The 24,253-nt window shown below is 42.6% G+C and overlaps 1 protein-coding gene across 1 annotated transcript in view; it reads left to right on the top strand.

The window, feature by feature from the left end:
* ITPR2 (inositol 1,4,5-trisphosphate receptor type 2) overlaps window positions 1–24,253 on the top strand; it is a 611,059-nt gene that overhangs the window by 326,474 nt on the left and 260,332 nt on the right. The window contains exons 27-32 of the mRNA XM_082252924.1: window positions 8,807–8,896; window positions 8,989–9,114; window positions 10,554–10,676; window positions 11,011–11,211; window positions 18,654–18,905; window positions 19,788–19,913. Of these exons, the coding sequence (XP_082109050.1) occupies window positions 8,807–8,896; window positions 8,989–9,114; window positions 10,554–10,676; window positions 11,011–11,211; window positions 18,654–18,905; window positions 19,788–19,913 (918 nt within the window). The remainder of the gene's footprint in view (window positions 1–8,806; window positions 8,897–8,988; window positions 9,115–10,553; window positions 10,677–11,010; window positions 11,212–18,653; window positions 18,906–19,787; window positions 19,914–24,253) is intronic.

The raw sequence follows: 24,253 nt of genomic DNA on the forward strand, positions 1-24,253 counted from the left end.
CCAAGCTTCCTGTTGAGGATGTAGACCTAGAGAGATTGACATCATGGCTCAATGCTTTCTCCAATTGGACTGTAGGGGATCCCATCTGAAACTGTAAGTCACCAAAGGATTCTTCCTAACCTAAAGCTGTGATCTTGGCAAACGTCCTGGCTGAAGAGCTAGCCCTTAGAGTACATGTCTTCATAGCTCAGTCTTTACCCAGGCTGAACTGCAAACAGATCTCATCTGGAGCCGGCAAGAAAGCCCAGAGCAAGAAATAAACTCTGCCTAGAGAGACTTGGTTCTCCTTTGAGTCTCAGATGCAACCACCCAATCAAAGTATTGGATGAGTAAGGGATAGTCTACCCAGGAGGCATTGGATATGACAGGGACTGCAGAGATCTGCCCTCTATAAGAGCTTTAGGATCAGTTGAAGTGCAGAATGCACCTGACCAGAAGACTAAAGCAAAGAAAACAAAGCAGTCCAAACTGATCAAGCTCTATTCAAATCCTTTTGTAGGATTTATAGATTTTAGCTTAGAGAAACAGCCAAGCCTGATTAGCCTCTTCCTGCCAGGATGAGAAAGCGGAAGAGATGAACAAAGGTGGAATATTGCTCTCTACGACAGAATATCTCATCCGAGAGAAAGGACTTCAATCTGATACCCCGGTATCAAAGGAAGGAATCAAGGCCTGTTTTGCCAACAGGGAATTACTGCAAACGATGCCACGGTCTTAGAAACAGACCCCCCAAAAAAACTGTATATGGATCAAACTGGAAAGCATATGGCTTGTGAGACCTTTCCTGATCTAACACAGCATCCGCACCCAGGGCTTGGCCCAGGCCTTTAGGGAAAAGCTTTTCAGCTTGTAACAGTAAGGAGATGGTACCAGATGTAACTCTGAAATCTTGTCCAGAGATAAAATCCACTAGGAGGGACCTGTATGTTGGAACCACTTATTTTCCAATTGGGCCACAGAATATGGATTCATCCCAGAAATTCTATGTAGATTTAAAAGAGATGAGGAAGATTCTACTCCACCCAGATCAGTCATCTCTACCTCTTTTTAGTGGACTGACCCTACAGGTTCTGTCCTGCCCTTGATGTGGGACACCACTGTGAAGTTGATCAGCTTCACTGGAGACTAAAAAGCCTGCTGTCAGATGACAAAAGGCGAAGGGAGCATGAAAGAGCTGGCCACAAAACCAGATTGTGCAAACTAACTTCCCAAACGGGGAGTTCTGCTGGCAAAACAACTTCCTGACAGGGGAGTTCCACTGACAACAACTCAGCAGCACAGAATATTTATTACTGTGCCAGCACCCACAGCTTCATCTGCCTGTTTGCAAGACATGAATCGCTGGGTGCATGATCAACATTGGAGAAAAAAATCCCTTTCAGGACAGGAGACCTTTTACATTGAGCACACCTCAATATAGGGATGGGAGAGACCATGGTCCTGATAGTCAGGTATTGAGACACTGACAGGTGAAGAGAGGAAAGTCAGGAATAGCCAGCATCCTAACACCAGTGTGCTCTAGTTGAAAAAACTATCCATCCTAAACTGTTATGGATTGAGCTCTCAGATAGCCAAGGATTTGTGTAGGAATCACAAGACCCTTTTTGAAATACTAGCCAGCCAATCTCTTGTAGGGTTCTGAGAATTCCCTCTGTATACTTGACAGGAATTCCTGTCTAGAAGAGAAGTGGATTGAGAACCCAATCAACAGACAAATATACTGCATGACATCTTAATTCATGTAGAAACAGAGGTGTGTCAGAAGACAGCTCTGGGAATTGGAAATAGGCATCCCTCTGAGCAACAATAGTACTCCTCTTAAAATCACATCTGCTGGAATTGGAACTGCCATCCCTAGAGATGGTAAGAACTGTGTTGGGTAGCAGAACTTGCTCATTGTTGCTAGAGCAAAGGATTCCTCCTGGCACAGTCAGAGGCTTGAAGGTGGCTGATTGACCAACATGGCCTGAAGTGCTTGACCTGAAGGTCCAACCGTCCAAGACCAAAGCTGTATCTTTCTAGCAGAAGAGGAGCAATCAGGTACCCATAAGATGCGTATGGGTGGCACAAAAACGAAAAAAGGCCAGTAAGCAACCTTTCCCCCAGAAGTGGAGCTCTTTGCTGACTACTTGGTTGAGGACTCTCTCTCTTCAATTCTTTCTGGACTCTAGGGCTGGAACTGCAGGAGCAAATTTTTGGAGTTAGACACTGACTCTTGAACTGCAGTCCTCTTTCAGCAGACATGTACTCTGAGTGAAGGAGGCCAGACTAAACACAGCTCTTGGCTGTTAAATGAGGCTAGCCCTTTAAGTGTACTGTTTAGACTCTCACAATGAAGACAAGATTGTCCTACTTTTACAATTATTCCCAGCTATTTGCTATCAAATAAAGCTAGCCCCGTAAGGGGACTGCTGGACTCTTGTAATGCAGACATGTTTTTCCCACTTGTAGAAATATTCCCAGCTATTTGCTATCAAATGAAGCTAGCCCTTTAAGGGGATTGTTTAGACTCTCGCAATGCAGACAAGAATGTTCTACTTGTAGAATCATCTCCAGCTTTTTGCCATCAAAATAAAGCTAGCCCTTAAAGGGGCAGAATAAACTATTGCAATGCAGACCATATTGTCCCACTTGCCATAATTATTATTTATGATAGAATATTCTTCATCCCAACTTCCATTGCATTGGAAGGGAGGCAAGGGTTAAGGCAGGTTCCCAGGCTGCAACTGCAGACAGATATACTCCTTAGGAACAAGTCCAACACAAGGCCATCACCAGAAGACGCTACACCCCCCCCCCCCCCAAAGGGCACACCCAATCATCCTGATTGAGTATACCCCTGAAGGACACCGCATCCTTCAATGACAACTCCATGTATACGGCTAAGCTGATGAAGCCCAAACAGGCGACTCATTATGTTGGAAAACCTCTTTCCCATAAGTGCCTTAATCTGACATCCTGCAGTGCAGGTCCTGGTTGGTGTTTTAACTTGGGCAACCCAGTACTGCAAGGTGCTGACCACTAAGACTTTTTGCTGCTCTGTCCTTCTATTGAACTTGCATCCCTCTGAAAAATGATCTTCTAGCTTAAACATCATAGGAAAAAAGGCAATGCACTCCTTTGGAAGTGCTAATTGCATTGCAGGTACCTCTGCCATTTTAGGTATCCTACCAGCCTACGAAAGGAGGTACAAAAAACCTGCTCAAAGATCTTCCTCAGCTGCATATTCTTTTTAGGAATTGTTTGAAGAGAGGTAAATCGGCCAATTGACTGGTCCTGCAAAGAAAAGCTTGACATTGTCAGAGTAGAGAATCCTTGCACACAAGAGTTGTAACAGACTCCTTTAGAGTGCCTTGACTATCCGTGCCAACCTGATGGTCGCTGTCATCTTGCAACCTGGATACCTAAACAAGGCAGAAAATTCATACAGGGTTTTACCAGCCAAGGTATGAGTATCTAAGGCACGGTGTGCATAATACATGTAGATCTGGAGACGCCTAATAGCAAGTGTCCATTATTCAGTTTTTCATACACTAGCTTTAAGAGACCCGCAGAAGGCAGAAGGGCTGCCAATCCATGAAAAGTATCAGTAGCGAGACACAGCCCACCTCCAGCTATAACCTGCATAGAGCAGACAAGGCATAGAGGTATAAGGCTGCAGAGGATTTGTTGCAGAAATAAACAAATCTCAGTAAGTTTAAGGGCTCTTTCATGCTGTCAGGTCCCCATGCATCTCTATGGGGGAATTGGATTGGAACAGACCGCCTGCCTCTTCTCATCCAATCCGATCCGCCAGACGGATGGAAAATAGGGTTTCCATCCGTCCGGTTTTAAAGGATCGGATCGGATGTCAGCGGACATGTCTCAGCTGACATCCGATGCCCCATAGGGATGCAGGGGCGTCCGTTCAGATCCATCAAAAAAACTGACAGACGGATCTGAGTGCGGTCACATTTTCTTTGAATTGTTGGGCACACTTTAGAGGTCATCTGCTTTAAGCAAGGGAGTCCTACCTAGTGCAACTGCTTGCCATTGGCATAGCTTCCGTTATTACATGTGTCAATATTCTGCGCATGTGTGCCATTCACCATCCTGCTGTTAGCCGGGTATTTAGTGACTACTGGAGCCATCCTGGAACTTTTGGACACCACAGGATGCTCCCAATATCCTCACAGCTGTCCTCCGTGAGACCCCAGTCGCAACATTTTCCAAAAGGTAGGAAACTTCATACAAAATGGTCTTTATGAGTGAGGAGGACAAAAAAGGAATGCAGCCTCTGCCTCAGCCTGAAATTTATAGGAGTTGGGTCCTATGGGGTAAGAGCAAGGGCGGGGCTACCCAAATGTGTGCTGCCATGGGAGTCTGTCAGGAAAACAAGTTTTCATTTAGTTTTCTTTTTTTCTGGCATTCCTTGTTCATGTTCACCTGGTGATTCTGCCTGTAACACCAAACGACTTCCATCTAACCAGCCTGTTGGATTCTCCCCGCTCAATCAATGCAGCCGGCTATAGCAAGCAGCGATGATCAGTGTATTCTAAGGGGAAGTAAGTCTCTCTGCTGTCAGAATACAATAGCTCAGCAGGGAGGATTCCTTCATCCACGTTGAGTGTCTGGATGGGGAAATCTAGTTTTTTTTTTTTTTCATTCAAGCCGCTTGTTAAAAGAAAATAAATTACTTATCTATGAGTTGCCTTAGGGTGACAGAGCTAACTCATTTTACTGGAGAAGCAACATTGTCACCCAAGGACAGGAAGTGCGTTAGGACTACAGAACGCTCATCTTTTGAGTGCACAGAGCACAGGACAGTACCGGTTTGTTGGCAGGATCAACAGGTATTTTTTTTAAATAATAAGTCAGCACAGGCAGAGTGTTATCAACTTCTGGCAGGTAGGTATTTTTTTGCACTTATTGAACAGATAAAACACTTTCAATAATATATTTAGCAGACCAAAAGGGACAACATAAAAATTCCTTATTAGGGTTTATATACACTTTAACAACCAACTTTTCTCTAATTACAAGACATGTAATTGTTTTAAAAATCTGACATATCTTGAGGATTAGTAAAGCACAACTCGAAAGCTAGATACACACAAATTGATATTCGGCCGGTTCAGCAGGGACTGGCCTAATTTTAATCCATGTGTAGCCCTTCCTGTTAGAAGCTGATCAATAGATTGGCTTCTGTCAAATAGGACTGCTGGAAAACCTTGTTTGATCAGCGGCTTGCAGCTGCAGTGTTTATCAGTGTATTCTGACAGCAGAGAGTCCCCGCTGTCAAAATACAATGTCCCTGCAGGGGGAATTTCTGCATCCGCATTGCTTGTGTGAATGGAGGAATCTTATCATTTTTCTGTGTTCAGTCCTCTGATAGTGTGTACCCAGCTTTAGCAAAACTTTACATTATAGTTTTGGATAGACTGGGAAAGAATTAGAGGCTCTGTCGGGATTTTGTTGCTCCCTCTGAAACCATTGGTAGATTTTTTCCTCACTTTTTGTGTAGTCAGCAAAACAGATAGTAACCAAAACCTCTATAGGGGGATAAGAATAAATGTGCATGTATTTAAGGTTTTTATTTAATTCCCTGTTTTTATTGGGAAGGTCTGCTCACTTCCTGTGTGGTCACAAGACAGGGATTTAGGTGAAATCTCCCTAACAGAGACAAAAATAGCAATTAATACCTGACAGAGATTGGAATCCTTCCACACATTGCTCTATACACAAGGTTTTATGTATTATTAAATAAGCTTAAAATGCAATCCCAGCCAGCAAGTGAAATCAATCAGTGAAGTTCTTTTATTGTAACCCATACACCTGGCAAGAGTGCTGATGTGATAAATTCTGATCAGTTAAAGTTTACTTGAAGTGAAAGTGAAGGCTGCTGTATAACAATCTGAATAAGTTCAAAATCCAGTTACTATGTGATGCATAAGCCTCATAAACTAAACAAAAATAATATTAACCCCCGACTGAGCCAAATCCTCCTTCAATTGTATTTCACACTCGACCCCCCCCCAGGCACTGCAGCTGTCAGTTGGAGTGTTTCAGCAGCAGAGGCAATGCTTTCAATCCAGCAATGAATCTGATAATGCTGAAAGCATTGCTACCTGCAACATCTCACCCCAATGTAGTGCAAGCAATAGCAGTCTACATGAGAGTGGCAACTCTGCTCTGAATTAGGGAGCAGTGCTGTATCCTTACCACATCATAAGAAGCTGCATTAGGTGAACTTCACTAGTTGGATCAACAGGTATTTTTGAGACAGTGGGGCTAAGAGAAAACTGTAAGGGCAGCTGGACTTGTAATGAAAGCATAAGTGTAGTAAAAGCATGACTTTACTATTAATTGAGTCCCTTGTGCTGCTGGCCCTTGGTTTCCTTGAAATTTTCCTCCGTCATCCGCTTTAGGCTTTAATCACTTCCAGCCCAAGCCAATTTTGCCATTCCTCTCCTACATAATGTTTTGCTAGAAAATTATTCAGAACTAAACATTATATTATATATAAATACAGCCCTCAAATTTTCCACTCGCCTGCTCGCATTTTGCGAGTGGAAAATTATTTATGGCGAGCGAGCGTGGGGCTGCTCCGGGAGCCGATCAGGTGAAGAGAGGAGAGGAGGAGGAAAGCCGGCCGATGCATCAGACAGAAGCTCCTGGGCATGAGAGGATGTATCGATCATAGATTCACCTCAGAACCTGGCCGGATAATGACAGAGCGGCGGATCATCCCACTGTTACAGTTGTAATTGTAATTGCCGGCGCTCCGTGACACGCACAGTCCCGCCTCCTAGCCCGGCTTCTTTAATAGACAGAACACCTGGCCAACCAGGACGTGAAGCGTCTATCAAAGAAGCCGGGCTAGGAGGCGGAACTGTGTGTGTCACCGAGCGCCCGGCAATTACAATTACAACTGTCACAGCGGGATGATCCGCCGCTCTGTCATTATCCGGCCACGTTCTGAGGTGAATCTATGATCGATACATCCTCTCATGCCCAGGAGCTTCTGTCTGATGCATCTATGTAAATGGACAGTTGTAATTGTAATTGCCGGGCGCTCGGTGACACACACAGTCCCGCCTCCTAGCCCGGCTTCTTTGATAGACGCTTCACGTCCTGGTTGGCCAGGTGTTCTGTCTATCAAAGAAGCCGGGCTAGGAGGCGGGACTGTGCGTGTCACCGAGCACCCGGCAATTACAATTACAACTGTAACAGTGGGATGATCCGCCGCTCTGTCATTATCCGGCCAGATTCTGAGGTGAATCTATGATTGCACTTCCTTTCTTCTCTCTTGGTTTTCCCAATTCTCACTTCCTTCTTTTTGGTTTAATCGAAAGCTTGTCTATGATTCATGTATATTCATGCATCATGTTGTATACATTTTTATATACACCCCAATGTATCTGTATATGTCCTCTGTATCGATACCATGTTTTCTCTTGCTGGAAATATATCTGCCTGGTATCTGTAAAGATGTAAGAGAGTTAGTCTGCCGATATTTACTCGTGCTCACTTTCACTTTACTATTTATTCCTATTATTTTTTACCCATCTCATTTTTGTTTCCTTTATTTTTGTCCTCTATGGATCCACCTCCAATATTTGGGGACGGATATATGCTTTGCTTTTCCTTCCCTGGCTTTTCTTCATCCCAGCCACATATATATTGGGGCTGGATGCTGTTTACAATTGATATCGTTTGTCACTGGGTATTATACTACTTTGGCACTATATGTCCTGGTATAGGGCTGGCCTGCTCCCCAACATGTGCATGCCCCATTGTGTCACATGCGGGGTCTGCAATGGATTGAGCCATGTGACACGTGCATCCTTCTGATGTGAGGTTGCATTGACATGCACTGGCGAGGCTGCATTGACATACACGGGCGAGACTGCTTTGATGGGCATGGATGAGACTGCTTTGATGGGCATGGGTGAGACTGCTTTGATGGGCATGGGTGAGACTGCTTTGATGGGCATGGGTGAGACTGCTTTGATGGGCACAGCAGAGACTGCATTGATGGGCACAGGGGAGGCTGCATTGATAGGCACTGATGGGCACTGTTTAGGTTTCACTGATGGGCTCTGTTGAGGCCGCACTGATAAGCTTTATTGATGATGCTGCACTGATGGTCACTGATAGGCTGCACTGATGGTCACTGAAAACGTTGTTATTAATATTTATTTCTGTAATTTCTGCATTAAAGCAAAAACATTTTAACAGTGTAATTTTAGGAGATAATTTATGAGGGCGTGTTTAGGGGCAGAATTAGGGGCGGGGCAGGGTAGGAGTTGGGTGGGGCAACTGGTGGCGAGTAACCCTTAAGGCCTGGCTAGTAGCTCAGGACTTTAAATTTTGAGCCCTGTAAATATATATATATATATATATATATATATATATATATATATATATATATATATACATTTTTTTTAGCACATTTCCTAGGGGATAAAATGGCGGTTGTTGCATTTTTTTATGTCACACGGTATTTGCGCAGCAATTTTTCAAATGCAATTATTTTTTGAAAAAAAAAAAATTATGAATTAAAAAACAAAAAAAGCAAAAACTACCCCAAATTTTTTTGCGTAATGTGAAATATGATGTTTCACCGAGTATATAGATATCTAACATGTGACGCTTTAAAATTGCGCACACTTGTGGAATGGCTGCAAATTTTGGTACTTAAAAAATCCCAATTGGTGATGCTTTAAAAGTTTTTACAGGTTACCAGTTGAAGGCTTCATCTTTGAGTTTTCTCTGCTATACTATTCATTTACATTTCTTTATGACATGCTGTGTTTCATTCCAGGACACAAGTATTCTGGGCCCTGTTGAAGATGGAACCAAGAAGCCTCAAATTGACAGCAACAAAGCCAACAACTACAAGATTGTCAAAGAGGTACTATACTCAATTTTATGATTATTAGCATTGCGTTTTTGGAGTGGGATGAGGATGTTTATCACCAATAACATTCCATATTGACATTGCAGATCCTGATCCGGCTAAGCAAGCTGTGTTCACAGAGTAAGAAGGGCCGCAGCCAGCAGCAGAGACTTCTGAAGAATATGGGAGCACATTCTGTGGTTCTAGATCTTCTGCAAATACCATATGAAAAGGTATGTACTTCATCAATCACATGCTGTCACCTCCAGAATTTGAGGTTACAATTGCAGGGGGATCACCATTTAAAGAACAAAAAAAGAGATGTATATTTTGGATAAAAGCAGGATTTTCCAAGGACACACATACTTGGCAGAAAAATTGTATTATTGTAATAGTGAGTGGGTACACGCATTGAAAATGCCCATAGGGCCTGAATGGGTTCTTATGAGAGAGGGAGGGATAAAGGGGATGGGGATGTGAATGGTGAAGGAAGGTAAGGGTAGGACCAGGGAGGTGTAATCCTCAGGTTTTTGCCCCCTAAATGAACACATATGGTTTTTGGCACATTCCCCCCCCCCCCCCACAATCATTTTTTGGAATAGTGAATAGGTGCACGGATAGAGAATGCCCATATTGAACATGAATGCGTTATGTGAGAGGGAGGGGTAAAAGGGATGGGCATGAGAATGGTGGCGAAAGGTAAGGGTAGAACCAGGGAGGTGTAATTGTCCCAATTGTTTGCCACCGCCAATTATCACATATGCTTTTTAGCACAATCATTTTTGTTTTGTGTTGTTGCTACGCCACAAACACATGGAGTAAGAAGAGATGGGTGGTGATGAAGGGGGGAGGATAAGTGGGCAGGGCAGTGGGAGATATGGGGAGCAAGAATTAGAACATCTATATTTTTCTTAGGGGGGGAAACCACCTCTCACATACTCTCTTGCCTCCTTCATGGGTAAGGATCGCAATACTTATTGTTATTATGATAGGTCCTAGGAGTAAACACGTTCAGATAATCGTACGATAAAACTCGCTTTCGACCTGATTGCACGATAATCTGATCGTTAGTACACAGCTTTCAACAGCCGATCATGACAGTTGGTCCAACAAAATCTGAAGGGACAAACAGGAAAACTTCTGTACGACAGCCCCGCTAACGACAATCGTTTCATCAGTACACTATGCGTCCGCTAAAAATCAATCGACAAAGACTGCGCATGATCAGAAACACTAAAATAGCACGGAAAAAGCCTGGCTGCCGTTGTTTTTGTTTTGCGCCATCTGATACGTAGCTAAGCAACCAGGAAGCTTTTCCCGAATCGTACGACAAAAATCATATGGTTTGTACGCATTGTTGAATTCGATGTTAGTATCATTCAACAAAATGCGAAGGATAATTCGTCCGATTATCTGAACGTGTGTACTGGGCATTAGTGTACTTGTGCTTGAGATGTTCGTCTATTAAAGGAATACTGTATTGGCTTTTTTATGGTGACATTTTATGTTTTGTAACTCTTTTTTTAAATTGAATGAAAATAATTTAAAACAGGAACATTGTATTACATTTTCTAAGCAAAGTTGGTGATGAGATAAAAGGCTGATCCCAGTTTGTAGTAAGAGGAGCTTGGTTAGACAATGTGTTTTCTTTTTGTTTTTTTTTTTTATCCAGACTGACGATAAGATGAACGAGATTATGACCCTCGCTCATAACTTCTTACAAAACTTTTGCCGTGGCAACCCACAGAATCAAGTCCTGCTTCATAAAAACCTGAACCTCTTCCTGACACCAGGGGTAAGAGACTGCAACAGTTGCAATTCGATGAGGATGGATGTAAGTGTGGATGAAGTTAAAGTAAACCTATTTTTCATTGTTAAATTCTAAAAGTAAAAGTCCTGCTTAAAAGCAGACACCATTCACTTAATCTCCAAACATTCTGCATTAGTCGATGGCCAATGTGGTGCAAGAGCCTCCTGCTTGGTTTCTCTATGGGAAGAGATGGCACCCAGACTATGGAATTAAGTTGTGTTTTTTTTTTTTTTTCTAAAAGGATCATCAGGGTATGCAGAATTGTATAGCCCTTCTATATAGAAATGGTGCTTAGTACATTTCTGTTTTAATATTTCAGCTCCTGGAAGCAGAAACCATGAGAAACATTTTCATGAACAACTATCACTTATGCAATGAGATCAGCGATCGCGTAGTCCAACACTTTGTCCACTGCGTGGAGACACACGGCCGCCATGTCGAGTACCTTCGCTTCCTGCAGACCATTGTGAAAGCGGATGGGAAGTATGTGAAGAAATGTCAAGATGTTGTGATGACCGAGGTGAGTGTATCAGCCTTTACTGATGATGGAAGCTACTCAATAATATCAAATTATCTTTATTTAAAAGATTTTCTAATGCCGTTCACTAATATGTATGCAAAAGTGAATAATTTGGAAATTTTTCGCATTGGTTATAACCTTGTCAGGAAAGTAAATATGGGGGTTGAAAGATCCAATTGTCACACAAATGCTCTACTGAATGGTTATGGCTTAAATGCTTGTCTGGGTATAACCCAAATGTACCCCTTTAACCTCCTACTCCTTATCTAGATGATGCCTGTGCATTTTCTTCTTTTATATTGTTCCTGTAGTCAAAAAACAGCTTTTATTACTCAGTGTTATGTCATCAACAAGCCTTTAAAATATTTACAGGAGCAGCTGCTAGTAAGTCAATTCCTATTGACCTAGGTCTGCCCCCAGAACGGCAACTCTCAAGAGCCATTTTGCCTACACACAGCTAGTGGGCAGTCTCTCTATAGTTAAGGCAGTAGAATTGTTGTGCTGCAAAATAAATCAATGTATGTTTGAGTTGGAAAACCCCAAAAAACATTGTATACCAACCTTTAAAGTACACTTACATTCCTCAATTGTGTCTGTGGTCTATGAAACCAGAAGTGATGAGAATTTTGTCATTCCTGGTTTTGGTTTGTTGCTTTCAAGCTGTTCCTGGCTTTTACAACATCTGAACAAACCCATCTCAGTTTGATCATCTGCTTTTGCGGGCACAAAAGAAATCAGCAGTCTAATGGACCCCAGGTGTTTTAGTAAAGAGAACCTGTCACTGCCCATGCATGTTGTTCATTCCTTGTGATAGCAATAAAGTTGATCAAAATTTTTTTTAAAGAGACATTGTAAAAAAAAAAAAAGAATTATAAATAATAATTAAAAAGAAAAAAAAATGTAAGGCACCACTTCCCCCCCTTGCACAAGCGCAAAGGCGAACGCATACATAGGTTCCCACACACATATGTGAACTATGATTGTCCCACACGTGAGCTATCGCCGCAAGAGCCATAACTCTAGCACCAAACTTCCTGTGTAACTCCTTAAAGTGTCACCTAAGAAGATTTTTAAGTACCGTAGTTTGATGCTATTCCATGGATGTTCGCAATTTCAAAGTTAGATATCTATTTACTCGGTGTATGATCATCTTTTATATGTTACCAAACAATTGGCTATTATACTGTTTCTGTGTAATAAAATTCATTAAAGTGTACAGTATCTCACAAAAGTGAGTACACCCCTCACATTTTTGTAAATATTTTATTATATCTTTTCATGTGACAACACTGAAGAAATGACACGTTGCTACAATGTAAAGTAGTGAGTGTACAGCTTGTATAACAGTGTAAATTTGCTGTCTCCTCAAAATAACTCAACACACAGCCATTAATGTCTAAACCGCTGGCAAGAAAAGTGAGTACACCCCTAAGTTAAAATGTCAAAATTGGACCCAAAGTGTCAATAATTTATGTGCCACCTTTTTTTTTCCAGCACTGCCTTAACCCTCTTGGGCATGGAGTTCACCAGAGCTTCACAGGTTGCCACTGGAGTCCTCTTCCACTCCTCCATGACGACATCACGGAGCTGGTGGATGTTAGAGACCTTGTGCCCCACCTTCCGTTTGATGATGCTCCACAGATGCTCAATAGGGTTTAGGTCTGGAGACATGCTTGGCCAGTCCATCACCTTTACTTTAAGTGTTCCTTCTGGGACAACAGCCATGCAGACCAATTCACCCCTTCAACCCTGCAGGAATGCTGGCAGCACTCATACGTCTATTTTCCAAAGACAACCTCTGGATAGGACGCTGAGTATGTGCACTCAACGTCTTTGGTGCACCATGGCTAGGTCTGTTCTGAGTGGAACCTGTCCTGTTAAACCACTGTATGGTCTTGGCCACCATGCTGCAGCTTAGTTACTTGGTTTTGGCATTCTTCTTATAGCCTAGGCCATCTTTTTGTAGAGCAACAATTCTTTTTTCAGGTCCTCAGAGAGTTCTTTGCCATGAGGTACCATTTTGAACTTCCAGTGACCAGTATGGGAGAGTGAGAGCGATAACACAAAATTTAACACACCTGCTCCCCATTCACCTGTGACCTTGTAACACTAAGGAGGGAAAATGGCTAATTGGGCCCAATATGGACATTTACACTTAGGTAGGTACTCAATTTTGTTGCCAGCGGTTTAGACATTAATGGCTATGTGTTGAGTTATTTTGAGGGGACAGCAAATTTACACTGTTATACAAGCTGTACACTCACTACTTTACATTGTAGCAAAGTGTCATTTCTTCAGTGTTGTCACATGAAAAGATATAATAAAATATTTACAAAAATATGAGGGGCATACTCACTTTTTGTGAGATACTGTATGTTTTTCAAAAAAATTGTGTTTAAAAAGCCACTGCCCAAATATTGTGTGACATAAAAAATTGCAACAATTAACTTTTTTTTTTTCTTCCTGGACCTTTTCTTTCAGAAAATATATAATGTTTGGGAGTTCTAAGTAATTATCTAGTAAAAACATGCATAATTTTACATGCATGTGAGAATTGGCTTGGGCAGCTAGTGGTTAATAACGATAAAACTTGGATGACTTTACATCCAACTGCCTTACAAATGCATTCTTCTGTTGCTCCACCTCTTGTTTTTCACACTTCAAGACTTGCTGTAATCCGCCGTCAGTTTGGGTCTGGGTTTATGGATCCAATCATCAACAGAATATCTTGGTGGCTATGTGTTGTCCTAGACCCTGGCCTATGTCGGGGATGCAGAAAACCAGCCCTGGTGTTTCAAATGACAGAATCTATTCTCAGTTAATAGTTTATCACTACAAGAGACGTTTACAGAGGAATTCTGACAGTGTTCACAGACTCAGGGAATTATTAAAAGTGGAGAAAGACTAGTGATTGATGCTGTGGTAGTGTTCTGATTAATATGTAATAATCAGTAACCTGATTTATTACAGCATGGCTCATCACCTCTCCATCAAAAGTCACATTCATCTATTTTGGTAGGGCTTTCTCTATGCTACCAGTAAAAAGCCTACAGTAGTGTCTCGACTCTGGGATCAAGATAGGTAAATAAATGCTATGTAAAACCAAGCATGGGGTAACGTTATAAGGCATACATTTAAAGTAGCATATTTTTAGTACCAGTCTTGGCAAATTGACAGTCTCTTTAGGGATAACTACTCTCCCCCGACCTATTTTTGGTCTATCCACCCACATGCAAGAAAAATATATTTTAAATATATTTAAAAAAAACATTTTTTAATTTTCCCCAAATATATTGGAAATATATTTGAAATGCTACAATTTTGGCCATATTCAATATATTTCAATTTTTTTTTCCCTAAATATACTGGAAATATATTTTTCTTCCATATGGGCAGAAAAGTTATGACTCTAAAGGATAGGTTCACATTTCTCAACATCTTACATGTTACACCCATGTTTATGGTGTAACATGTAACATGTTGAGCATCCATCACCTAACCCCCCCCCCCCCCCGTATCAGTGGGCGAGGGATCTTCTTCCTGCCACTGTCACATGGCCACAGGTAAATGAATAATTTATGAAATCTAAAAAAATACAGAAGGAATTACTGCGCTAACTTAAAAAGAGTGTAAGCAGCTGACACCAATCACTGGACTAAAGGAGTGATAAACCAATACAAATACAAAAATATGTGCAGCGCTAGGAAAAAATAAAGTCCAACAAATTAAATTGTCCAATCACAGGAAACATTCCACAAAAATAAAAATAATAATAATAGACAGTGGTAATGAAAAAAGTCCAACATATATAAATTATGCAAATCAGATAAGTGCAGCAAATCCCATCACCAGTGAAGGTAAAAATATGTTGTGCTCACCAAATGGATGGTACCCCAAATACCTTATGGTATAGGAGTCAAACAGGCTTAGAAATGATGGAGTGTCCCCACAAATTTTCACCGATTCCAATGGAAACCATGCAAATCTCCAGCAGATGAAATTAATCAGAGATTCCCCTTCAACAGGGTGGGTGGTAAATCCGAAAAGAAATGGAGGGACATATAGCGTAATATTGGTAAGACCAATTTATTATTAATAAAGCTGTACACTTACAAAAGATTTTGAAAAAGGCATTTATGCCGAAACATGTAAAGAGGACTTGGTCAGCCCAGCTGTTATATACCTTATATGCCTGTCTTTCACGGATGTCTGTAAGTGTATCAGCTTTATTAATAATAAATTGGTCTTAGCAATATTATGTCCCTCCATTTCTTTTCGGATTTACCACCCACCATGTTGAAGGGGAATCTCTGATTAATTTCATCTGCTGGAGATTTGCATGGTTTCCATTGGAATCGGTGACAATTTGTGGGGACACTCCATCATTTCTAAGCCTGTTTGACTCCTATACCATAAGGTATTTGGGGTCCCATCCATTTGGTGAGCGCAACATATTTTTACCTTCACTGGTGATGGGATTTGCTGCACTTATCTGATTTGCATCATTTATATATGTTGGACTTTTTTCATTACCACTGTCTATTATTATTATTTTTATTTTTATTTTTGTGGAATGTTTCCTGTGATTGGACAATTTAATTTGTTGGACTTTATTTTTTCCTAGCGCTGCACATATTTTTGTATTTGTAATAGTTTATGAAAGGCAGATAAGTTTGTTTTATTCAAGTTTACATCACAGGAAGTGAATGCTAAAATCAAGTTGGCTCACTCAGCTCAGCAGTAAGCCGGAGATTCCAGAAACCAGATTCACCCTACTGACCTCCAAGATGGACAGATCCTTGAATCCCTCCAATGCTTTTGCAAAAGATGAGACACGTTTTACCTATATAAAGTTTGCCAGTAATTGCCAAGCAGTTACTTCATGCCTAGTTCACAGTGGTCTAAAAATGAGGCCGGCCGGCTTCCTATCTTCGGCAAGAACTCAGATAGTTGCACAAAAAGCGATAACTTTTCTTTCTCAAGTCTTCTCAGCAGCCCTATCTGCTGCTGAATGACATGTAATATTCAGCCATCTTGACATAAAACTTCCAGTTTCTCCGCTAGCAATTAAGATGACTGACATATGACACCAGATATCGCATACAGTTATGCTAACTAATTTCTTTTTTTATTTTTTTAGTCGCGCTCTCCCCTTTTTAAAGATTAAAAGTGAAAAAGTCGTTTTTCTACCGCCTGCCAAAAGCGGATGGTTTTGTAGCAGATGTAGACAAAAAGACGTTGAGGAGGAAAAAAAAAATATCAAGCTAATGAGTCAAGGATGGAACAAAAAAACACACAGTGCCAGTCGCCATAAGCGCTGTAACTTTTTCAGAACGAATTGAAAACTTCTTACATGGATAACCTTTGTTGAGCGCCGAGTTCCTTTCAACCTTTTCATTTGGCGCTGAAGGTTGATTCACCGTCCTTTTAACTATTACAAGACTCGAATTTACATAACAATTCCCCACCATTAGGCTCCATGTGGCTTTGTCGGGCTTTCCTTTACCATAGTTATTACTAAATTCTATATTATGGGCTGTTTTGGTTTAATTATAGTCTCAGCCTGAACAGAAGTTGGTTTAAGGGAAAGCTGTACATTTTACAGACTTGTGTTAACAGATTTGTATAATATGAGGATCCTTCATCTTCTGCAGCTTGGAATATATTGAACTCTTTACATCAGACCCTTTCTCACAGGAGCTTACAATCTAATTTTCATAACACTAATCCTTTATTATTATAATACTATTACACTTACCCTACCTCTAACCCTAACCTTCCTTGTAATCCTAGCACTATCTATTCTTGTTATATTAACCCTCCCTTTAACCCTAACATTCCTTCCCTCTAACCCTAATACTAACCCTTCTTTTAATCCTTACACTAACCTTCCATGTAATCCTAATACTAACTCTTCCTTTAGACCCACTCTTTTCTGTAACCCTACCCCCTCCCCATGTAACCCTCACTTTCTGTAAAATATTAACACTAACCATCCCTATACCCAAACACCAACCCTTCCTGTACCCGAGAACTAACCCAGCATTACAAATTATTGTAAACCAAACATTAACAATCCTTGTAAGCCAAACACTAACTCTCCCTGTACCCTAGCATTAACCCCTGTATTCCAAGCATTACCATTTCCTGTAACCCAAACATTAACAATCCTTTTATTCCAAACACTAACCCTCTATGTACTTGAAACATTAACCCTCCTGGAAACCAAAACACATAGCCTCCTGGTAATCCAATCCCCAACCCTCCCCTTAACTCAAACACTAACCTATATTATTAACACTAACACTCTTTCTAATGCTAACACAAATGCTTCCAATAACTCTAATCTTCTGTGTGATAGTAACACTAACTCTCCCTTTAACCCTAACACTAACCCTCCCTGTAAACGGAATGCTAATCCTTCCTTTTTAACCCTAACACTAACCTTCACCTTCTGTATAATACTAACAATCAGCCTCCCTGTAACTTTAACACTAATTCTCCCTGTAACCCCAGCACTATCCTTCCCCAAACCCAAAAACTAACCCTCCCTGTTATCCTAACATTAACCCTCCCTGTAACACTAACTCTCTCTAAAACAAATGCTAACAATCCCTTTAACACTTAAAACTAACCGTCCCTGTAACCCGAACACTAACACTTCCTGTATTCCTAATTTTCTTTGGAAAACTAATACCAATCCTCCCCCATAACCCTAACATTAACCTTCCCTGTAACCTTAACATTAACCCTCCCTGTAAATTAAACACTAACACGAACACTGTCCATCCCTTTAACCCCAAAGTTCTGTGTAATACTAACACACTCCCTTTACCCTCACACTAACCCTCCCTTTACACTCACACTAACCCTCCCTTTACCCTCACACTAACCCTGCCTTAACCCTCACACTAACCCTCCCTTTACCCTCACACTAACCCATCTTGTAACACGAATGTTCTCTGTAACCCTCTCACTAACCTTCCCTGTAACCTTCTTACAATGTAATTCTAACACTAATCCTTCCTGTAACCCTAACACCAACACTCTCGTTAACGTTATCACTAATCCTTCTTTTAACCCTAACATCATATCTTCCTGTAACCCTAACAAAATCCCTCCTTGTAACCATCACCCTAACCCTCCGTTATGTAACCTTAACTTTAGGTTTACAAACTGACTTGTCCTTCTCTTGCACCAAAAACAAACTCTTCCTAAATATACCAGTACAGTTATCCCAAAGCTAAAAACTACTGATTGAACATTTAATAGCACTGGTTACACTTGAACTCTGCATGCATTGAGATGGTTGCACACATCTGACCGAAGTGCAAAAACACAGACATAACTTTGATTACAGATTTAGCCAAAGTAAGTGGAACAATCAGCTGATCAATTGGCGGCTAACACAAACTATTCTTGGATTTTATCTGTAATTTCAGCTCATCAATGGCGGAGAAGATGTGCTTATCTTCTACAATGACCGGGCCTCATTCCCCATCCTCCTTCAGATGATGTGCTCTGAGCGAGACCGTGCAGATGAAAGCGGGCCCTTGGCATATCACATCACCCTGGTGGAGCTCCTGGCAGCCTGCACAGAGGGCAAGAATGTCTACACTGAAATCAAGTGCAACTCCCTCCTACCCCTGGATGATATTGTCCGGGTGGTGACCCATGATGACTGCATTCCAGAGGTAAACCACGATTTTCTTGCATTTAAAATATTAACACTGACCTGAGCATAATGGTAGCCTATTTTGTTGGATGACTGGGGATTCAACCTACTAGTGGCACTGTTTCTGAGTACTCAGTCCTTGGCATGATTTGAATGACTGCAGAGGAACGGCCCTATTTGCCACTACATAGTGGCATAATAATGATGTTTTTTACCTTGCAGCATTGGGAATTTGTGATTAATTTCCATCAGGGATTATCTTTGTGTGGAGTTCATATGCTCTGTGTTTTTCTGGTAGGCAGTCACTTTCCATATAAATCGGCCCTAGAATCAGTATACAGAAAAGTGTTTTCTAAAATGGGTTTGCGTTTGCTAAAACCTAGAAAAAAAAAATTCTTTTAGATAGACATTGTACTACCATCTGCTTTGATTATCTTTCCTGTTACTGCAGTTGTGTCAGGTGCACCAGACACCAGACCAGAGTTTGACCCCTTGTTCTCAGTTACGTAGTTACATAGTCTGGTTGAAAAAAGACACAAGTCCATCTAGTTCAACCAATAAAAGGAAAAAAAATCATACAATCTTTATACACAATCCTATACCCACAGTTGATCAAAAGGATCCAGTTCACTCTGTAATCTTTTATATCTGGTTAGATATGCCCCTCTCTTCTGAACTACAAGTCTGTGTAAGGACACTTGTGATGAGGGGTGTGGCAGTCATTCAACTCTGCCAACACAGAGCACTGTAGTGTGAGAGCAGGAAGCAGCAAATTTAGTTGCATGTAGGGGGGATTGGAGATAAAAAAAGTGTTCGATTTCAGCTGACCTTTAAGATCTCAGTTTCAAAAGTCAGCGACATATCTGTGGTGTTGTGCTCTCCTATTGTCCTCTCTTTCTAGGTCAAAATTGCTTATGTCAACTTTGTCAACCACTGTTACGTGGACACTGAGGTGGAGATGAAGGAGATTTACACCAGCAACCACATCTGGAAGTTATTTGAGAATTTCCTCGTGGATATGGCGAGAGTGAGTTACACCGTTTTAACAAGCTAAAGATCACTGACATTTCACTGTCCAAATGAAACTAAAATCAATACTAAAAAAGTAACAATACTTGTTTTTGGGGCATTTTCTAAATGTACTTTTCAAAGAACTGTAAGCCCCCGTTCCCATTAGGTTGCTCCGACTTCGGGGGCGACATGTGAAGTTGTGTGCAGCGCGACTTCGGTGCGACTTGCACGGACTTCACATAATGGAAGTCAATGCAAGTCGCCTCCAGGTCGCCCGAAGTAGTACAGGACCCTTTTTCTAAGTCGGAGCGACTTGTGTCGCTTCTATTAGAACGGCTCCTGTACTACACAGTGGGAGCGTGAGGACCGCGACTTGTCAGGCTGACAAGTCGCGGCAGTGTGAATGGACTCTTAGGCTGGCCATACACTATACAATTTTCTTATTCAATTTCCTTTAGATTTACCTTAAACTATGTAGTGCAAGGGCCTGCCTGATTGCATATAAATTGAAAGTGTTTAGGTTTGACCTCATATTATATGGTTTTGGTAAATCTAAAGGGAAGTTGAACAAGAAAATTGTATAGTGTATGGCCAGCCTTCGTCTCTCTGTCCATAAATACACAGCACTGATACAGTTCTCTATTGTGTCATCAGCCTGGTAGCACATATGAGATGAATCGGGTCCATTTTTTCATAAACTACTTGCAGGACAGAAAGCTGGCATCACTTTTATGGGTTCCATTTTTTTTTTTTTAATTCTTTGTGTCAGGGTTCCCCCACACAGGAATGGTTATTTGCTTGTTAAGTCTAGGGTGCAAAAAATATGGAGGGAATATGCCTGAATATGGACAGATACTTGCCACATCCCCCTGCTCCGACAGGGCCCTTCAATATGTGTGACGGGTCCAGCGCTGCCTCCTCTTTTAGGTGTTCCAGGCATTGACTGCATTCCAGCTTCCTTAACGTGCAGTGCAGGGTTAATAACCCTGCAATGTACATGACACAGAGGGGTTGATTTACTAAAGGCAAATAGACTGTGCAAAGTGCAGTTGCACTCTGCAGGAGCAGTTGCTCCAGAGTTTAGTAAATGAGCAAAAGCTTTGCCGGCTTCCATCATCCAATCGTGCAAGCAAAAATGCAGTTTTTTTTTTTTTATTCCTTGCACGTGATTGGGTACTTTTTGCTAAGTGAAGCTTTACCTCACTTTTTAAGCTCTGCAGCAACCAAACTTGCAGAGTGAAACTGCACTTTGAAAAGTGTACAGTCTATTTTCAACCCCAGGGGCTCTGGTGCCTACTTCCATCTTAAGGAGAGGAGAGTGCCAAAGCTGGTCAAAGGGAGGAATAAGGTAAGTAATATATCCTTTTCTTTTTCCTCCTAGATTTAATCATTTAACCCTTGCATTGCATGGGAGGGGGCACCTCAAGAGTACATTTTGAATAATTGCCAAAGTTTAGCTTTGTGGAGCTTTAGTCAGAAAATTAAATCCTACTAGAACACTTCAGGCTCGCCCCGCTCTGCACATGCTCAGTTGCTCTCTATTTTTAGGCACTGTGCAGAGACGGATCTGCTGAAAGCGTTAAAGTGGAATTAAACCCTCTTTTCTCTGTCGCTCATTGACAGACGTAGTCCTCCTTGATTAATATCAACTCGGGTTATACTGCCCTCTACAGGAGTAGGACTAGACAGGAAAGAAAACGTTCTGGCCACACCCTAGGGGCAGTCCCAGAGGGTATATCCTCTCACTTCCTGCTACAGCAAATCAGTTTTTTTCTGTCTAGTTAGGAGTAAGGACCTAGATTCCTTGCTAGGATCTTCGGTCCTGGCAGGATTTTTTTAGAAATACTTTTTTTAGACAGCTTTTTTTTCTCCAGTGTTCCTGTGAGATCTTCAAGCAAGTACGCTGAAACTGGGCGACGGGCTGGATGTTGAGATCCAGTGGTCACCCCAGTTCAGCCTACGAGCGTGTGCAGGCCATAGCTCCGCGCTGGGTCGGCCGCGACATAGTCCCACTGGACGGGGACTGACCCTGCGAGTTAAACGTCTCGCCTGGACGCCAATGACCAACAGAGTCACGGCGTCCGTATTGGTCGACAGCCCCCCACCCCGGTGGAGAGGGGTTCTGTCAGGAGTTGGCGCCCGCCTGGTTCCGGTATGGTGAGTAGAATGTTCCCCCTCTCCCCCTGTCGGGTTTGTTGGTGGACGCGGGCCCCTCTCTGGGATGGTCGGACACTCGGTTTCTGGGTCTCCCCTCTATCCTATAACAGGTCACAGATCCCCCAATTTGAGTGTGATTTTTGTGAATAGAAACCAGGAGGCTTGGTTTGGGAGCTGACTATCTAAAGTCACTATATGACTGTAAGGGTGACTGAAGTCAGTGGCAGACTACTAAAAGGCATTACTGTACTATTGAGGTATAGAGGTATCCTACCTGTCTAGTGTGTACACAGGCCGATGCCTATGCCTGAGTTACTGCAGCCACAGATCGCCATCCCTCCAGAAAGCCGGTCACTTCCACAGGCCGCACAGCCTCCCGCAGGCCGAGGACACCTCCCACAGGCCGAGGCACTTCTGCAGGCCGCACAGGCCGAATGCACACATCCCGCAGGCCGCTGCTAACTTGCAAGCCGCCGCTATCCTACACAGGCCGCCGCCATTTTCCTGCAGATCGCACGAGGCCACCATATTGGCGTAGCCTCGTGTCTCCAGCATGGGGGCGGCCATGTTTGAGGTGACCAAACACCTCGTGGAGTAATTGGGAGGCGCCGGAAGGTGTGTAAAGGGGCGGAGCCGCCTCCTTGGCCCAGGGAAAGCAAGCCAAAGACTTCCTGTCTGTAACAGACAGTGCTGGAAGCAGGTTGATAAGAAACTTCTGTGCATCAGGTGAGCCTTGGGGTCTCTCTCTCTCTCTCTCTTTCTGAGGGGTCCAAGCAGGTAGACTGAGGGGCGCTACTGCGCTGGGGGACTAAGTTAAAAAAAAAAAAAAGATGTTTTTTTCTTGCAATTAATTTTTTTGTGTTTGCTGGCAAGTGTCTTGTTACATGAACCCTGCCACACATGTATCCCCACCTGATCCCCTCAGGGTGGCCGCAGGACCCTCCAGTACCCCACTTGTGATGATGCATTATCAGCAGTTTTGGAGTCTTTGGTATCCCGGGTGGAGGTAGCCTGTCAGGGACGGGGGTCAAGAAGAGCGACCCCCGCCTACCCCTATGTCATCTGATACCTCAGATACGGATTCTGAGCTGGTCATTGCAGTCCCTTTTCTGGGGTTGTTGTCTCAGGTACGGTCTCCTCAGACAGTAAGGAGGACGCTTCTGCCTCCGCCATAGCACAAGAAGCGTTGGTGGAAGCACTAGTTGTGTCTGTCCGGGAAACCTTAAATCTTGAGGTTACACCGGCAGAGGTAGCTGAGACTCATATTCCTTTTTTGGTACTAGCAAGCCTACCAAAATGGTGAAGGGTTTCCCTTGCCCAAATAGGGTCGTCCGTAAATGAGCCCTACTATTTCCAAACGCATGGCTAGGCGCTATCATTTTGAGGAATCCCTCATTACAAAGATGGACGGTACCACCAATAGTGGACTCACCGATTTCCAGACTAAATAAAGCCACTGTTATCCCGTTGGATTGACAGAATGGGCCTCACCCATCTCTAGGGTGGGGGGACGTATTGACCGGTTTCCGGATCCAGGGCTTTCCAGAATCCCGGATAAAGGGGTTCGCAAGGTCATATGGTCGGGATACAAGATCGAGTTTCGATCACTTCCACCGGTGCGATTCTTCCCTTCCAATAGTCGACATCCCCGGGTCGCTTAAAAGCTTTGCGGGGGACAGCTTGATACAACAAGCAGTGGTAGTTCCCATTCCTTGGAGGAGTTCTAGTCGAACTTGTTCACAATGCCCAGGAAGAAGGGCTAGGTGCGTCCAATTCTGGTCTTGGAAGAGATGGAGTCCATCCATACAGTGGTGGCCTCCCTGCATCAGGGGGATTTCCTGGCGTCCATAGACATTTAGGATGCCTATCCTTATATCCCCATCTTCGCAGGACATCAGCGTTTTCGTTGCTTTTCCCAAAGATCATCCCTGGTTCCCACCAGGAGACTGAACTATCTGGGCCTAATTTTGGATACATCCTTGGCAAGAGTGTTTCTCCATGCGGAGAAACTCCAGAAGATTCAGTCAATGATTCGGATGTTGCTGTCCGTCAACTGGCTGGGATTGATGGTCGCCTGCTTAGAGGCAGTACCGTTTGCCCAGTCTCATACCCGAATTCTCCAAAGAGGAGATTCTTCTCATATGGAATCGGAATCCCGATTCCCTGGACAATCGGATCTGATTGAGTGAGCGGACCAGG

The sequence above is a fragment of the Pelophylax lessonae genome, assembly GCF_965119305.1.
Source record: "Pelophylax lessonae genome assembly, chromosome: 4".
NCBI classification, from domain to species: domain Eukaryota; kingdom Metazoa; phylum Chordata; class Amphibia; order Anura; family Ranidae; genus Pelophylax; species Pelophylax lessonae.